General features: G+C 44.1%; 1 protein-coding gene across 7 annotated transcripts in view; it reads right to left on the bottom strand.

Moving 5' to 3' along the window:
* ATP8A1 (ATPase phospholipid transporting 8A1) overlaps positions 1 to 14,295 on the bottom strand; it is a 203,338-nt gene that overhangs the window by 7,751 nt on the left and 181,292 nt on the right. For all 7 annotated transcript variants that reach the window (XM_036417401.2, XM_036417408.2, XM_045573001.1 and 4 more), the window contains 2 exons: positions 2,952 to 3,040; positions 2,170 to 2,262 (listed from right to left, as the gene is read on the bottom strand). In XM_036417401.2, the coding sequence (XP_036273294.1) occupies positions 2,170 to 2,262; positions 2,952 to 3,040 (182 nt within the window). The remainder of the gene's footprint in view (positions 1 to 2,169; positions 2,263 to 2,951; positions 3,041 to 14,295) is intronic.

Raw genomic sequence — 14,295 nt, 5'->3', positions numbered from 1 at the left:
CGAGGGCAGTACCAAGTATCATTGGTGGCCTTTCCCTAATAATTGTTCATAAATGGTTTTATTCACAGTCGTGCGAACCAGAATTCTTACATCCTTTTTATAGCTAGAGTGAGAGAGAGAGAAGTCACTGATTGAGGGACTGTGTATGCCATGCAATGGGAAAGAGGCACATTTTTAGATGGAGGGATAGAGATGGAGGGGAAGGTGGAGGGAGGAGGAGACTATCTCTAAGTTGGACAATAGGTAATATCACCCTCATCCCATCACAGGGATACTGATTCAGAGAGGCCAAGGACTGTGTCAGGCCAGTGTCGGCTGCTTTTGTGGCTCTATCAGGTCCTTGAGCAGGTAGCGCCAGGAGGCAGAACAATGAATGGTTAGGATCAGGGATTTGGGAATCAATTCATGTGGCTCAGAGCTCAGCTCTGTGACTTCTGACCTTGAGTACATCGTCTCTCTAAGTCTCAGTTCCTCCATCTGGAAAAAATGCAGATGGTGGGTTTGCATGCGGTTGTTACAGGGATTCAATGCGATAGTAGACATGGGTGGTAAGGGCAGCCCCTGGCATGCAGTAGTGCCCAACGAAACCAACGCTAACAGCTTCAGAGAGGCAGACTGGGGTATGATGTGCCCCTTCGGCTTCATGCGAACAAGTGAGGGCTGGAAGCCAAGGTCTTAGCTTAACACTTACTCCACTGTGTCAAACAGATTAACAACAGGGAATCACCAAGAAGGTGACACACATCAGGGCGACATATTTCATACGGTTTAGCTTATATTAGTGTGATGAAAGAGAGAAAAAAAAATACCTGGCATTACCCTCATGATTGGGGTTCATTACAGACTTGCTTTCAAATAATTTTCATTTCCTTTTTGTAAAGCTTTGCCAATGTAATACATTTGATTAGCTTTCTAGCTTTGTTTTTTTTTTTGTTTTTTTTGAGGTGGTGCTGCTGAGGAAAGGGCTTGGAGTACTCATGTATGATACGTGCCTATCAGGTCCTAATCACATACCAAGCCACATATGCAATTGCAGGGCACTTTGTCCTAAGACAGGCTCTGATTTTCATGACATCCTAGTTTATTATGGATACTGTTTGAAGCCAAAAGTCTTTCTTCCACTTTCAATTCCATAAGACAGTCTTATATAATGAAGGGTAATATGCAAATTGACCGAACAGCAGAAAGACTGCTATGATGCACACAGGGGGAGTGCGGCTCAGTCACAAGCTGGGTTTATGGCTGGCGAGTGCACTGGTGCTGGTGGGAGCCTCTCCCGCTTCTGAGCAGCGGTAAAGATGTCTGGCCAGGGCTTAGGCCTGCTCCCCCATCAGTGGGATACCCACTGAGGGCTCCCGGACTGCTAACGGGTGCAGGCTGGGCTCAGGGAACAGCCCCCCATCCCGAGTGCACGAAGGTTGTGCACCATGCCTCTAGTATTGCTTATAACTATTTTTAAAAATATATTTTATTGATTTTTTTTTACAAAGAAGAGAGATAGTTAGAAACATCAATGAGAGAGAATCATCGATCAGCTGCCTCTTGCACACCCCCTACTGGGGATGTGCCCACAACCAAGGTACATGCCCTTGACCAGAATCGAACCTGGGACCTTTCAGTTCACAGGCCAACGCTCTATCCACTGAGCCAAACCAGCTTTAGCATAACTACTATTTATTTAATGAGTATAACAGGCATCAAGCTATTTGCTTTATTGATAGTATTTTTTGTAAACATTTTTTTCTTTATTGATTAAGGTATTACATATGGTCCTTATCCCCCCATTGCCTCCCGCCCCCACTCATGCCCTTACCCCCCTGTGTTTGTTTCCATTGGTTAGGCTGATAGTCATGCATACAAGGCCTTTGGTTGATTTTATTAGTATTTTATTCAATTCTTACAACTAGTCCTGAGGTAGGAATTATCACCCATTTTATAGATGAGTAAACTAAGGCCCAGTAGTATTAAGCAACTTGGCTAAGGTCACACACAGCTTAGTAAAATGGCAGCTTTGATTTGAATCCACATCTCTCTGATTCCAAAATTTGTCAACAACACTGCCAGTTCCTTGTTAACTGATAAAATATAAATTTTACCACTTATTTCCAATCGCTAGTGAAAGAAAAATGTAAAATTCACTCGGAAAAGAACATATGCAGTGTACATTACCTTTTCCCAAGCACGACTGCTCCTGGGTCTTGAGATTTTGCCTCCAGCTCCTGAACTTCATCTACTAAGGTTTTAAAAGCAGTCCTCTTGATACTGCAAAAACAAATTTTTGCATGGGAATATTTGTGTGAAGACGAAAGACTTCACAAAACTGTTTTATTATCATTCCTCTAAGTACAACAGTGACCAGAGAACAACAGTGTTTCACCAAAATATAAAAAATGACAATAATTTTGAGCATTAATATAATTATAGAAACAATAATCTTAAATGGATTAGGTTTATAACATTAAAACTCTCATAGTTATTAACCATCATACAACTAACTTTCATGGTACTGTTTTTTTGTGGGAAGAGATGACATTTTAAAACTTATAATCCTTGACATAAATTAGTAAAGTCCTAGTCTCTTTCATTCTATATTTTATGTATGTTTAGAATCTGGCAAGCAAAAAACTTCACAACTCCTCTTCACTAATAACATATATAAGTATGTCTGGCGATGATAAAAATTTCCCCCTACCTTCACTGGTTTTTTTCAGGATGATTTCTAAAAACGTCTTCTCCAATATTCACTGAAACTACCTGCTTTGTGTCTTTTAAACTAATTTAGATTTCTAGTTCCTCAGTCACTCCTTCTTTACTTATTTATGTAGAATAAACAAACACTACTAATTCCTATTCTGCAAACTGCACATCCTGGAGCTGACGTTACGAGTAGAGAAATGTGTGGATTAACATCCACCTGTGTTCTTATGCACATAACTGACCACGGTACTTACACCTTGTACACCACGTCAAGGAGCAGGGAGGCCACGGGGATGAATAACAGGCCCATCCAGAAGACTCCGGAACTGAACAGCATGGCTGCCTGAGGAAACCACCAGAAACGCGTCATTCATGCTCAGTTTGTATAGGACATGAAGTAAAATAATTGTAAGAATTTCGTTCTGCAAGAGGGTATACTATAACTCTAAGCTTGTGAAATATACCAAATTAAAAGCCAAATGGGTTAACGCATGTATTTACTACATCTATTTCCCCCCTCATTGAGTGTCTAATACAGCAATGTTTTATCATTTGTCAAGTCTTTTCATATTTTTATGAGATTTTTATTGTGGTCAGTACATGGAGGAATAAACCTTGGCATTCTTTTATAACGTAGAATATGTTTGTCCTTGGTTTATATATTTATAATATAAAAATCATTTTGGGCAAATTCAAATATATTCTGGATTAAATTCTCTTATAATACAACATGTAAAATAAATCCTACTTAGAAACTAAATTCACTATTTTGCAAATAAAAATTAATGATTTTTATAAAATAAGACATGATAGTAAGAAACTATCCAGATAAATAATGAATATAATATAATTAAGTTAAGATAGCTATAAAAATAATTTTACTATTTTCAGCTGATATTATGTAGAATAATCTAAATTTTTGTTTCAAGATTTATATAACTTGTTTTGATATATTCTTTTATTGCTAAAGTTAAATCAAACATCTAGCATATAAAAAAATGCAAGTAAAAGTAAAAAATAATTTAATCATTCTTTTGTATCAAATCCCAAATTGCTATATCAGAGCCATTTGGGTTACAAAAAAAAAATGATTCTATGAATATAACATAAATTCTATTGGTTATTTGCAATTATAATACAAATTCTGTTGTAATGTAATTCGATTACAAAGAGCTTAAAAGAAAGGACTATGCCATACAATAAAGCCAAAATAAATATTTTGTTTCACTTTAAGTCTTATTTAGCAAGAGTAAATTTGCAGTAAATATACTGTTATAACCCCATGAAAATGTAGCCAACTAATGCATGCACATTTACACTCTACCAAAAATCACACAGAATTTTTTTTAAACCAAGTGTGGTTCAGTAATTAAAAATGATCCAGAGTTTAATTCATATAGGCAGTTTCACAATTACACACAAACAACCCTAGGCAATCAATCCTTATCAAGTTGAAAGATTACTAATTATGTTTCACATTTGAACTCACCTGAAGACCAGGAATTGCTATTTAAATTTTTTTCTACATGAACTCGGCATATCGATACAGAGTGTCGGCTCAAGAATACGAAGATTCCACCCCCTCCCCTTTTAATAGCTCTGAGTACAGTTAAAATAAAAACACGGGATTACGAAATTATCAGAAAATAAATGTTGCCACGTGGCTTCAACGAAACAGCACCCATATTCTGGACACCAACCGCGTGAAAAATATTCCCATAAAAGTCACTTTATTTTGCAAGCAAAACGTGATCTTCGACGTGTTTGCTGACATCCTCAATAGTGAAAACCAACAATCACGGTGTAAGAGGAAATGTCTATCAAGTCCGTGGGTTTTGTGGGGAGTGAAGGAAACCTTTTAGGATGGTGATTACTGTAAGGAAACCCCCACCACATGTCTCTTCCCTGCTGAGGGGAAAAGGTAAGACTCAAGATTCTAAGCCCCGGCACTGAAAACACCTATTTCCATTGAGGGGGCCGGAGGAGAAAGATTTATTCTTGCCTTGGCCACCTTGGATTAAAAGTCCGCTGACAGAAAAGGCAGCCCAGTCCTGGGGGGAGCCCGCTGGCTGCTCATTCTGACCATTGTGATGGTAACGGGACCCCCATTCAGCCCACAGCCTCTGGCTTCACACAAGAACAACAGGAACGGAGGGGGGAAAAGTTTTCTCTGCCTCGTCATATCTGAAAGCCTGTCAGATTTTTTTCTTTTTCCCTTTTGCAGAGTTAATCCAAACCTAAAAGATTTAAAGCTGGCCTTTGCATGCAAGACAGAGAGGCTCTGTATTTTTTTGGATGGAGAGAGGGGGGAAAATCCCACAGAGGTATTTCCTTCCTTTCTGTGCAAGGACGCCCCCCTCCCATGGCAGACGCGATTTTTGTCTCTAACTTTTCAGGTCATCTGGGGGAAGGCGCCGACCCCCGCACACAATGGGGGGAACAGGGGCCGCCTGTTCCGGGCTGGCCTGGCGCCCCCTGCGAGAGCGGTTTGCAAACTGGGAGACGGGTGGGCCCTGCCAAGCGGTCCCCGGAGCCCCTCCTCCACCGGAGGGCCTGTGGGACCAGAGGGAATGGCCACAAAAGTGGCTCCCAGGGGCCTTGAGAAGGGATCAGTCCCAGGAGCTGCCGAGCTGGGGACTGGAGGGCACAGGCCCTGCCAGGGGACAAGCAGCCGCCTGTGTCTGCAGGGAGCCACTGCCTCCACATGGGACTTGGCGGGCTTTAAAAAAACAACCCAGTGCTTGGGGTGGGGTGGGGAATCAGGTGGAGGGGAGCTATGGGGGGGTGGGGGTGGTGGGAAACAAAAGAGGAACATCTGTAATCATCTGAACAATAAAGATTGTTAAAAAAAACACACAAAACAAGCCGAAACCAGTTTGGCTCAGTGGATAGAGTGTCGGCCTGTGAACTGAGAGGTCCCAGGTTCTATTCCGGTCAAGGGCACATCAGTCGGGGTGTGTGTGTGTATGTGTGTGTGTGTGTGTGTGTGTGTGCAGGAGGCAGCTGGTCAATGTCTCTCTCTCACCGATGTTTCTGACTCTCTCTCTCCCTTCCTCTATGTAAAAAAATCAATAAAATATATATTTTTAAAAAATTAAAAAAACAACAACAAAAAACAAAAACAGCAACAACAAATGAACCAGCGCGGCCTGATTGCAAGATTCAGCCCAGGCAGGAGGAACTGTTCCGAAATGTCCACGTGAACTTGCAGAGTAAGGGCGCTTGAAAGAAAGGCGAGCTCAGGCGCCCTTAGCTGAGCCCAGGGGCTTGCCCAGAGAAGAGGGCGTGGTTCTCACACCAGAGGACCCCTTTCTCCGTCACCTCCAGGGCCCCCAGGTCCAGCCTTGTGGAAAGAATGTCAATGTGCTCCCCGCCTACAAGCCTTCAGCAAAAGGCTCCTTAATTCTACACCCCCTTGTTCCCTGCAGCTGTCAGAGTGCCGTGCTGTGACTCCTCGGAGAGCACTGATGCTGTCCACACAGCGGTCCCTGGGACTCTAAGACGCTGTCCGTGGACCCCAGCAGCGACAGACCGTCCCGAAGGAGCCCTGGCTCGGCCCGTCCCAGCTCCCAGGCGGGAGGAGTGGCCCCCGTCTCTGCTTTTTCTTGGCTGCACGGTGGACGGAAGACTTAAACCTGATCGAGTTTGTAAAGCGGCTGCTTTTATGAGTCACGCTGGTTCCTAACCAACGTTTCCTTTCTCCATGTTAATTTTCAAATATCTTTAAACACGCAGACTTCTGTTCTTCCGAGTGGCCTCTCCCAGGAGCTTCCAGGCAGGAAATTTTAAAAAATCACAGAGTAAGTGTAAGTCCGTTTAGAAAGGTCGTGGCTTCATCACATTATCACAAAACATGCTTGCCTCCCGACGGACCCTGGCCAAAGTAACTGACCACTAATAAATTCCCATGCATCTCAGTCTGCTAATTTAGGAAGCAGAGATAATCTCCCCCCCCCCCCATCACCATTATGGAAGGACTGCCTGGGTATAATAAATTAATTTTGAAAGGAAAAACGGATACAGAATATATAGTGCTGTAAAACAGTTTTTTGGGGGGAGAGCAGAACAGCAAGATAAATGAATATAAATTCCAGAGGGGCTAAAAGCTAATGGGAATAACAACAAAAAACCAAGAAGTGATTATGAAGTGCATCAAGTTTTATATATGGACTTTCTCAGCTTCAATACAGTGAGAAAGCTACAAAAATAAATGCTTTCGAGAATGGATTCATAAACATGTAGAAGAAGTGTGACAAATTCAAAAAGAGCACTGCTAAAAAGCAAATACAAAAACAGCAGTGACTGCCATACGTATACGAAATTCTGCAATCATGTCCGCTTATAAAAAGAAACCATTTGTGTTCATAAGAACAAACACAGAGCCCGATAGGTAGGAAGAGAAATCAGAAAGTGCTCACATCAGCGGCAGCAAGTAATCAGTACCTTGGAAAAGAAACGCAACCAAGTGAGGTCAGGTTTAAATTCACAGTCACCGTTGGGGGAGAGTTCAGCGAAGCACGTTAACAATTTATATCCACATCAGCAATGTACTGGCCTTAGGGAAAGTCATTTGATAACATGCATCAAAGACAGGATTCGTGTTTACAGGAGCCGCGTGTTGCACTCTGGGGCAGCCTTTACATGCAGGTTAGTATCCAAGGCAACTTCTGGGGAGACCAGTCCCTCTCAAAAGCACGCCATGGCCCAGGGTTTAGTAAAGGTATAAACACACCCCAGCCATGATCTCGGGGAGCGACCCAGCACTCAGTAGCACATTTAAGGGTTTGGCAAATCCCAGTAAAGAAGCCTACCTCATAGTTTTTTAAACCACGATTTCCAAATGTATTTATGGACCTTGGAACACTGTCCCCCCACATTGCTTACCAACACCCCATGGACCTAATTTGGAGGAATGCAAATATTCATCGTGTTTTTTCTTTTCTTTCTTTCTTTCTTTCTTTTTTTAAACCAGTAAAACACTGGTGAAAACTAACAGGACCCTATGTGGCTGGTTAAGTAAATGTACACGCACTAAGATAACATTATCCAAGCTGTTAGTGATGCTGTTCACAGAATATGATTAGAAAACGGATTGTTCGGCAGAGTCTGAATAAAAGGGGGAAGGTAAAACATCCTGCTATTCTCGAAGGAGCCTTCTGTTACCATGAAAACACCCCCTAGGAGGGTTGGCGCTTTCTAGGATCTATGCAGGGATCAGTCACAACCCTCCCTCTGCCTGACTCTCTTGCCAGTACTTCACACACAACTGTGAACTTGACCATCACACAGGTCCTTCAAACAGATGCGTCCCATATGGAACACGCTGTCTTCCCACCAGACCCGAGTTTCCCTGTGAAATTGGTCCAGGGAATGGCTGCAGTGACTAAGGCAGAAGCTGGGCTCTACTCTTGAATTGTCTCCTGGCACCACCAGGCTCTGTTTTGCTTTAGTGTCTTTGAATTCTACTTCCTGCCAGGCCTGCTGCCATGATCCCAGGCCCAGCAGTTGTTGGTCCTCCCAACAGCCTCCTCACTGGACTGACTGACTCTCTTTGCTCTGCTTCGAGGCAGGTGGCCCATTGCAGCCAGAGGGACAGCTCCCAAGTTCAGATTAGATGGGAGTGGTTCTTGGATTAAATGCTTCCAATGGCTTCAGATCACCGTAGGACAGAGGACAAAGGCCTGAATAGGATTTCCAGGCTTTTCCTACCTGACCTCTGACTGCTTCCCCACTATCCTCTCTCAAGCCAGTCCATCTCAATGAGAGGGCAGGGCAGGGCGAGGATGAGCTCCTGACTCTGCCCCGAAGGGCGGAGTTATCCCTAGCCCTCACCCAACCAATCAGGATTAGCTGAGGCAGTGATATCACCACCGACCCGAGTAAAACCCCTGGACTGGGTGAAATTCACTCTTCCGCCATGCTGCCGGCGTGAGTGGGAAGAGCCCATGCTAGCATGGAAAAGGCTCTTTTGTTTATTGCATCGGACTCGGCTCCCTGGTGGTCCTTGGGGATCACGAAGTCTGGGCGTAACACTCGCAATGTGTTTCAGTTCCTGCAACTCGACCCGGCTTTCTCTCAACCTTGCACCAGTGATGCACCTTTGCTTTCAAATATTCACATGGGATGTCACTTCCTCCCTTCGCTGTGGGTTAGCTGACCCTACGTTGGGCTTTCATTTTGATGGCGCCCACCCATCACCCATTGTCTCCTTGCTCCTCTGAGTTCCTGTAATGCTTTAAACTCTGCAAGAGGAAGGAGTAAATCTAAATAAATTCTCACAACCCACGTCCTCAACTACCGAGAGCAGGTGTTCCATAAATAATGTTTGAATAAATAAGTTCTTACGATCTAGGGTTTGGAGAGATTAAACGTTGAAACACCACAGCCTTGGGACCGTGTTCCAGAGATGGGGTGGCTACAGTTTGATTGGTTTTCCTGTGTTCTGGCCCAGTTATCCCGGGAGCAGTTATAACCAGATATTTATGTGATTCTGGGAGAGGGGGGAAAGGAAGTTGACCCAGTTCCCTAACTATCCTTTCTAATGTAAGTTGTCTTTTAAAAAAGCTGGGTGGCATGTATTAATGCTTAAGCATATTAAACTACCTCCCCCTTCCTTCCACATTAATCAAAATAAATATTTTTAAAAATTGATTTCAGAGAGGGAGAGAGATAGAAACATCTATGATGACAGGGAAATGATTGTTTGCCTCCCTGCATGCCCCCTACTGGGATCAGGCCAGCAACTCAGGCATGTGCCCTGATTGGGAATTGAACTGCGACCTCCTGGTTCATAGGTCAGTGCTCAACCACCGAGCTACACCAGCCATGCAAAAGATACATTTCAGTGAAACAGGGAAAATATGACAACTGGAAGTCACATAATTTTTGTGGGGGTGGTGTATGGTGGGGATAAGGGAAGTAGACTGGCCAGGATGGAAAAAAGGTCTTGTACTAGTTTACCACTAGCATTTATTTCTCCCAGTCCTCTGATCCAAATCTTTATTCTATGGTCTCAGGTACTTTCTGGAATGCCGTGCGTTCCATAATAAAAAGCCACCTGCTATGACTCCAAGTAATTATGCTAATGACATCTGGGTAACTTTCTATGACCTGGTCTTTGCATAACTTTTCAGTTCTAGCTCCAAACATTCCCCATGTTGGAAACCCCAAACTTGTTCCACTCGGGCTGTTCCCTCCTGGGTATGCCCTCCTCACACGTCCGCCCAGGGCAGCAGCGCCAAGAAACCTTTCCAGACTATCCAAACCAGAGCCCGGGGCGCGCCCTCTCCTCTGCTATCTGTCCCCTGTGCATCCGGATCATAATTAGCATCTTCCGAGCCAATTACCTGTTAATCTGAAGGTTGGCTCTTTGAGACTCAAGCTCCTCAGGACACTTCCTTTTCCTCAACTTCTGAGCTACTGACACCCTCTCTCGGTCCTGACACACGGGGCCCTCAGTTGAACTGATTTGATCTGGGCTCTTATAAAGGATGAATGACATTCTCCATAAAATCAGACAAGGCAGAGAACACCCAGGAAATAACTGAGGAGAAGGGTGTTTCAGATAAACCCCCAATATGTTTGCAATTATTCCCAGAAGCTCTTGATTACTCAGAGACAAAGAAAACCCTTGGCTTGCATTATCCCAAACAAACAAACAAACAAACAACAGAATCTTAGAAAATATGCAAATGGTTCCAAACAAAGAAAAGCTTAGGAAGTATGCAGATTAGATACCAGATCACAGCATTTATGTACTGTTCCCCTTAGGTATTTCTGCTGGTGAGGGACTGAAGGAGGTCTGGTCAGCCCTGGGACTCTGAACCAATATTCAGTCTAACTGTGTGATGCAAGAAATGATCATTGAATCTCATCCCTCCAGCAGGGAGTAACTAGAAAACAAATGATTAAAAGAGGAAGGGCTCATTGGGACCTGGGTCATTCAGAAGTAACTTTTTCACAAAAAAGTAAAAATTGACTCTATATCAATATATACTGAATGTGCAAAAGAAAATAGTCTTTCTAAAAAGGAATCAAGAACACTAGGAAAAGTATGGCTCTGAAACTTTATTTTCTTGGGCTTATAGTTTCCAGAGGAGTAAAAATAATTAAGAACAGAATTTGCTTTATTTTAATCTACTTTATTGTGCTATTTAAAAAAACTTAAAATACCAGAAAAATTAGTAGAGAATTAGTATCCAAATACTCTTTTTAATATGAGAAATATAATTTAAAAATATTATGATACTGAACAAGGTGCATAACATAGGGTAAGTTGCCTCAATGCTCAATAGGTTTACTTATCATTCTTATAAGTTTTTATAACTTTATGGTAGCTCTATATTCTATCTTCTTCTTCTTTGTTTTAAGAGAGAAAGGTAGGGGAAGATAGAGAAAGAGAGAAACATCGATCTGTTGCTTCTCATATGCACCCCAACCAAGGATTGAACCTGCAACCTAGGTAGGAGCACTGACAGGGTATCGAACCCTTGACCTTCCGGAAGGATGTTCCAGCCCACTAAGCCGCACTAATCAGGGCTGCATTCCATCTTCTTAAAAACCATCTCATAAAGCATCAATTGTTTGATTACTTTCATGACAGAGACTTCACGTTGCCTCACAACAAATCCCCTCCCTCCTTAAATGCAACTTCTTGATTTTTAGCTGGGCACCTTGTCCTCCAGCTCAAAAGGCTATATGCCGCTGGCTCTTTTGTTGCAGCTGGGTGTGGCCATGCGACTTGCTTTTGGGCAATGAGATTTAAGTGGAAATACGGTAGGCAATGTTTAGGAGAGAGCCTCAGCGAGGATGAGTTCCTTCCTTTCTTGCTGGCTGGAATGCCGGTACAACGGCGAGAGCTTAAGCAGCCATTCTGGGCCACGAGGAAGCACACTAAGATTGGCGATGCAGTAGGAGAGAAGAAACCTGTCCTTCATGATTGGTTAGCTGCCACCACAGTCCTGGACCACCTGCCTCCACCGGACTTCTTTGACATGAAAGAGAAAATAAATTCCTATCTTGTTTAATGTACTTAATTTTTTTTTAAACATAAAAAACCATGCCATAAATTTGCTTTGGAGGATATGAGCCAGGGAGGATAAGTGACGATTTGAAACAGAGCAGCTTTTGACCATTCCTTGCAAAAATTGTGTCCAATTATGAGCTTTATTGAAGCAGAGGGTAGTGACATTCATGGCTTCTTTCATGGGCTTTTCTCATAGACTCCCTGGCATACCACTCAGTCACAAGCTGACTGGTCTCAGGAGCTGAACTGCGGAATGTGGAGGGGCGATCTGCCCTCTGCCCGTCTCTCAGAGCTCTTTCCCTCCTCTGCTCCAGCCACCCGGGCCTTTTCTTCTTTGCACTGGCCAGGCTCACTGGTGCCTCCGAGCAGGGGTACCTGCTGTTCCTTCAACCCTGACATGCCCTTCTTCGCACAGCAGGCATCCATCCCCACACCGTCTGCGTTTCAGCTTATTGTTCCTCCTTCAGAAAGACCTTCCTGGAGCACCCATTATAGGCCCCGTCACATCCTGCTTGGTCCTTTGTGAAATCATCTGTAGTCATTCGTCATTTCACTAATACAGTGACCATTCTCCTTCCCACTCCCAGCTTCCCTCAACCTGATTGCCGATGGGGATCCTGCCCAATTAACCCGTTACCTCGGCCCAGAGCCTAGCCCCCATTCAGCACTCACCACGTATTTATGGAATGAGTTAGCACAAGGACGAATGGACTCCTGCGAACAGAACTAGAAGCAGGCTTTGTTCAGCTTTCCATGCCCTGGCACTCTGGGTACCTATGGCCTCTCTCAGATTATGACACTGACACCCCCTCATGTGCAGTGAGATCCTTAAGGGCAAGGACCAAGTCTGTCATCCCTACATCCCCTGGTGCCCAACACAGAGCCTGGTGTACATCAGACACCCAATGACCACCGGCTCTGCACTGTAAGGAAAAGGATGCTGTGCCTACCATCGCAATGCCAGCTCTCCTAATGACTCCAAGGAGAGCTCTAGCTTTAAAATGGGCACGAGTGGCCGAAACCGGTTTGGCTCAATGGATAGAGCATCAGCCTGCGAACTGAAAGGTCCCAGGTTCCACTCTGGTCAAGGGCATGTACCGTGGTTGAGGGGACATCCCCAGTGGGGGGGTGTGCAGGAGGCAGCTGATCAGTGTTTCTCTCTCATGGATGTTAATAGCTCTCTATCCCTCTCCCTTCCTCTTTATAAAAAAAATCAATAAGATATATTTATAAAAAAGAAAAAAACAAATGTATGCAAGTGTCCCAATTCAGCATTCCAGTCGTCACACCCATGTCCTGCTTTCCTCCTCAGTGCTCCCACCCAGGCTTCTCTTTACAAATTGGGCTTGGGAGTGGCTGCACAGCCAGCTGCCTTCAGAACTGTGATGGCCCGCCTGTCTCCTTTAAGGTCAGGGGCTTGAGGACGGTGACCCTGTTTTACCATTTTATCATTGGCTCGTTGAAGCACATCTGACAGAGCTTAGGGTGGCCCCTTGGCTGCACACAGTAACCTTGGGTGAAACGCCCTCCTATCAGAACACCGCCCCACCCCATCAGCAAGGGCCGGTGTTGTGACCAATAAATTATCACATGCTATCTAGGTAATTAAAGGCTGAGAGATGAATAAGGACCCCTCTACCCAGGAAATTCCTCGTATGTAAAATAATTTATTGTGTGGGTAAAAGCCGGGTAACAGCGCCATTTAGGAAAATCATATCGCTAATGTGGTTTATGAATACCTCTCCTACGGGGGTGACACCAAAGGGCTCCACAGAGGTTTTTATTGTTCTGCAGGAAAGACCTTACAAACCTCCATCAGGAGATCTGAGATTCTGTAAAACACATGCTCGTTCCTTAACTTCAATTTCCTTCAGTAGTTTTATGGGTCCCCCGGGCCAGGGAGAGCAGAACCAGATGGCGCTTCGGGAGGATGGTGCTGCGGGTCGGCGATGCCCAGGTCCGTTCAGGAGTTCTGCCGGTACCGAGCTCCTGGTATGAATCGTGGTAGGAAACGGTCCTCGATGGAGCTGGCTTTAATTTTTAAATCTGGCAAAGTCATCATAGTGGCTAAACTGTTGTCTTCTGGAAATTCAAAAAACAAACAAACAAAAAATGCCCAGGAACCTTATCTAGACGCGTAGGGAAAGCAGGCCGGCATGTGTTTATATAACACAGCCCTTCTCCCCAGGGCCTACCTGGCCCCATAAATTGCTGTGCTGGTGTGAAAAAATACAAGCTGGGCCTGAAGAAAAAAAAAAAAAAAGCCCTCCTCTTAAATCACAACCATATTTGTGCGCGGAGAGGAAGACGGGGACATATTTAAAGTCACAGCCAAGGTTGTGACACTGTGTTCTCTTTGGCTTTCTTTCTTAAATAACCTCTTATCATCTTCACAGTTTCTACCCCTGTCTGCCCTGCTCCTCTGCCCCACACTCCTATGTCAGAAATGCCCTTTTCTTAGGTAAATATATTTCAACAATGGGTGGCACCACCGATACTTGCTAATCATTACCATTTGCATCATTGTTATGGGATGTAGAATTACTGTAATGGAAACAAAGTGCAAAACTATA

Source organism: Pipistrellus kuhlii, unplaced genomic scaffold, assembly GCF_014108245.1.
Source record: "Pipistrellus kuhlii isolate mPipKuh1 unplaced genomic scaffold, mPipKuh1.p scaffold_m20_p_1, whole genome shotgun sequence".
Classification (NCBI taxonomy): domain Eukaryota; kingdom Metazoa; phylum Chordata; class Mammalia; order Chiroptera; family Vespertilionidae; genus Pipistrellus; species Pipistrellus kuhlii.
The sequence above is the reverse complement of the archived record's forward strand: the minus strand, read 5'-3'. Positions and strand labels throughout refer to the sequence as shown.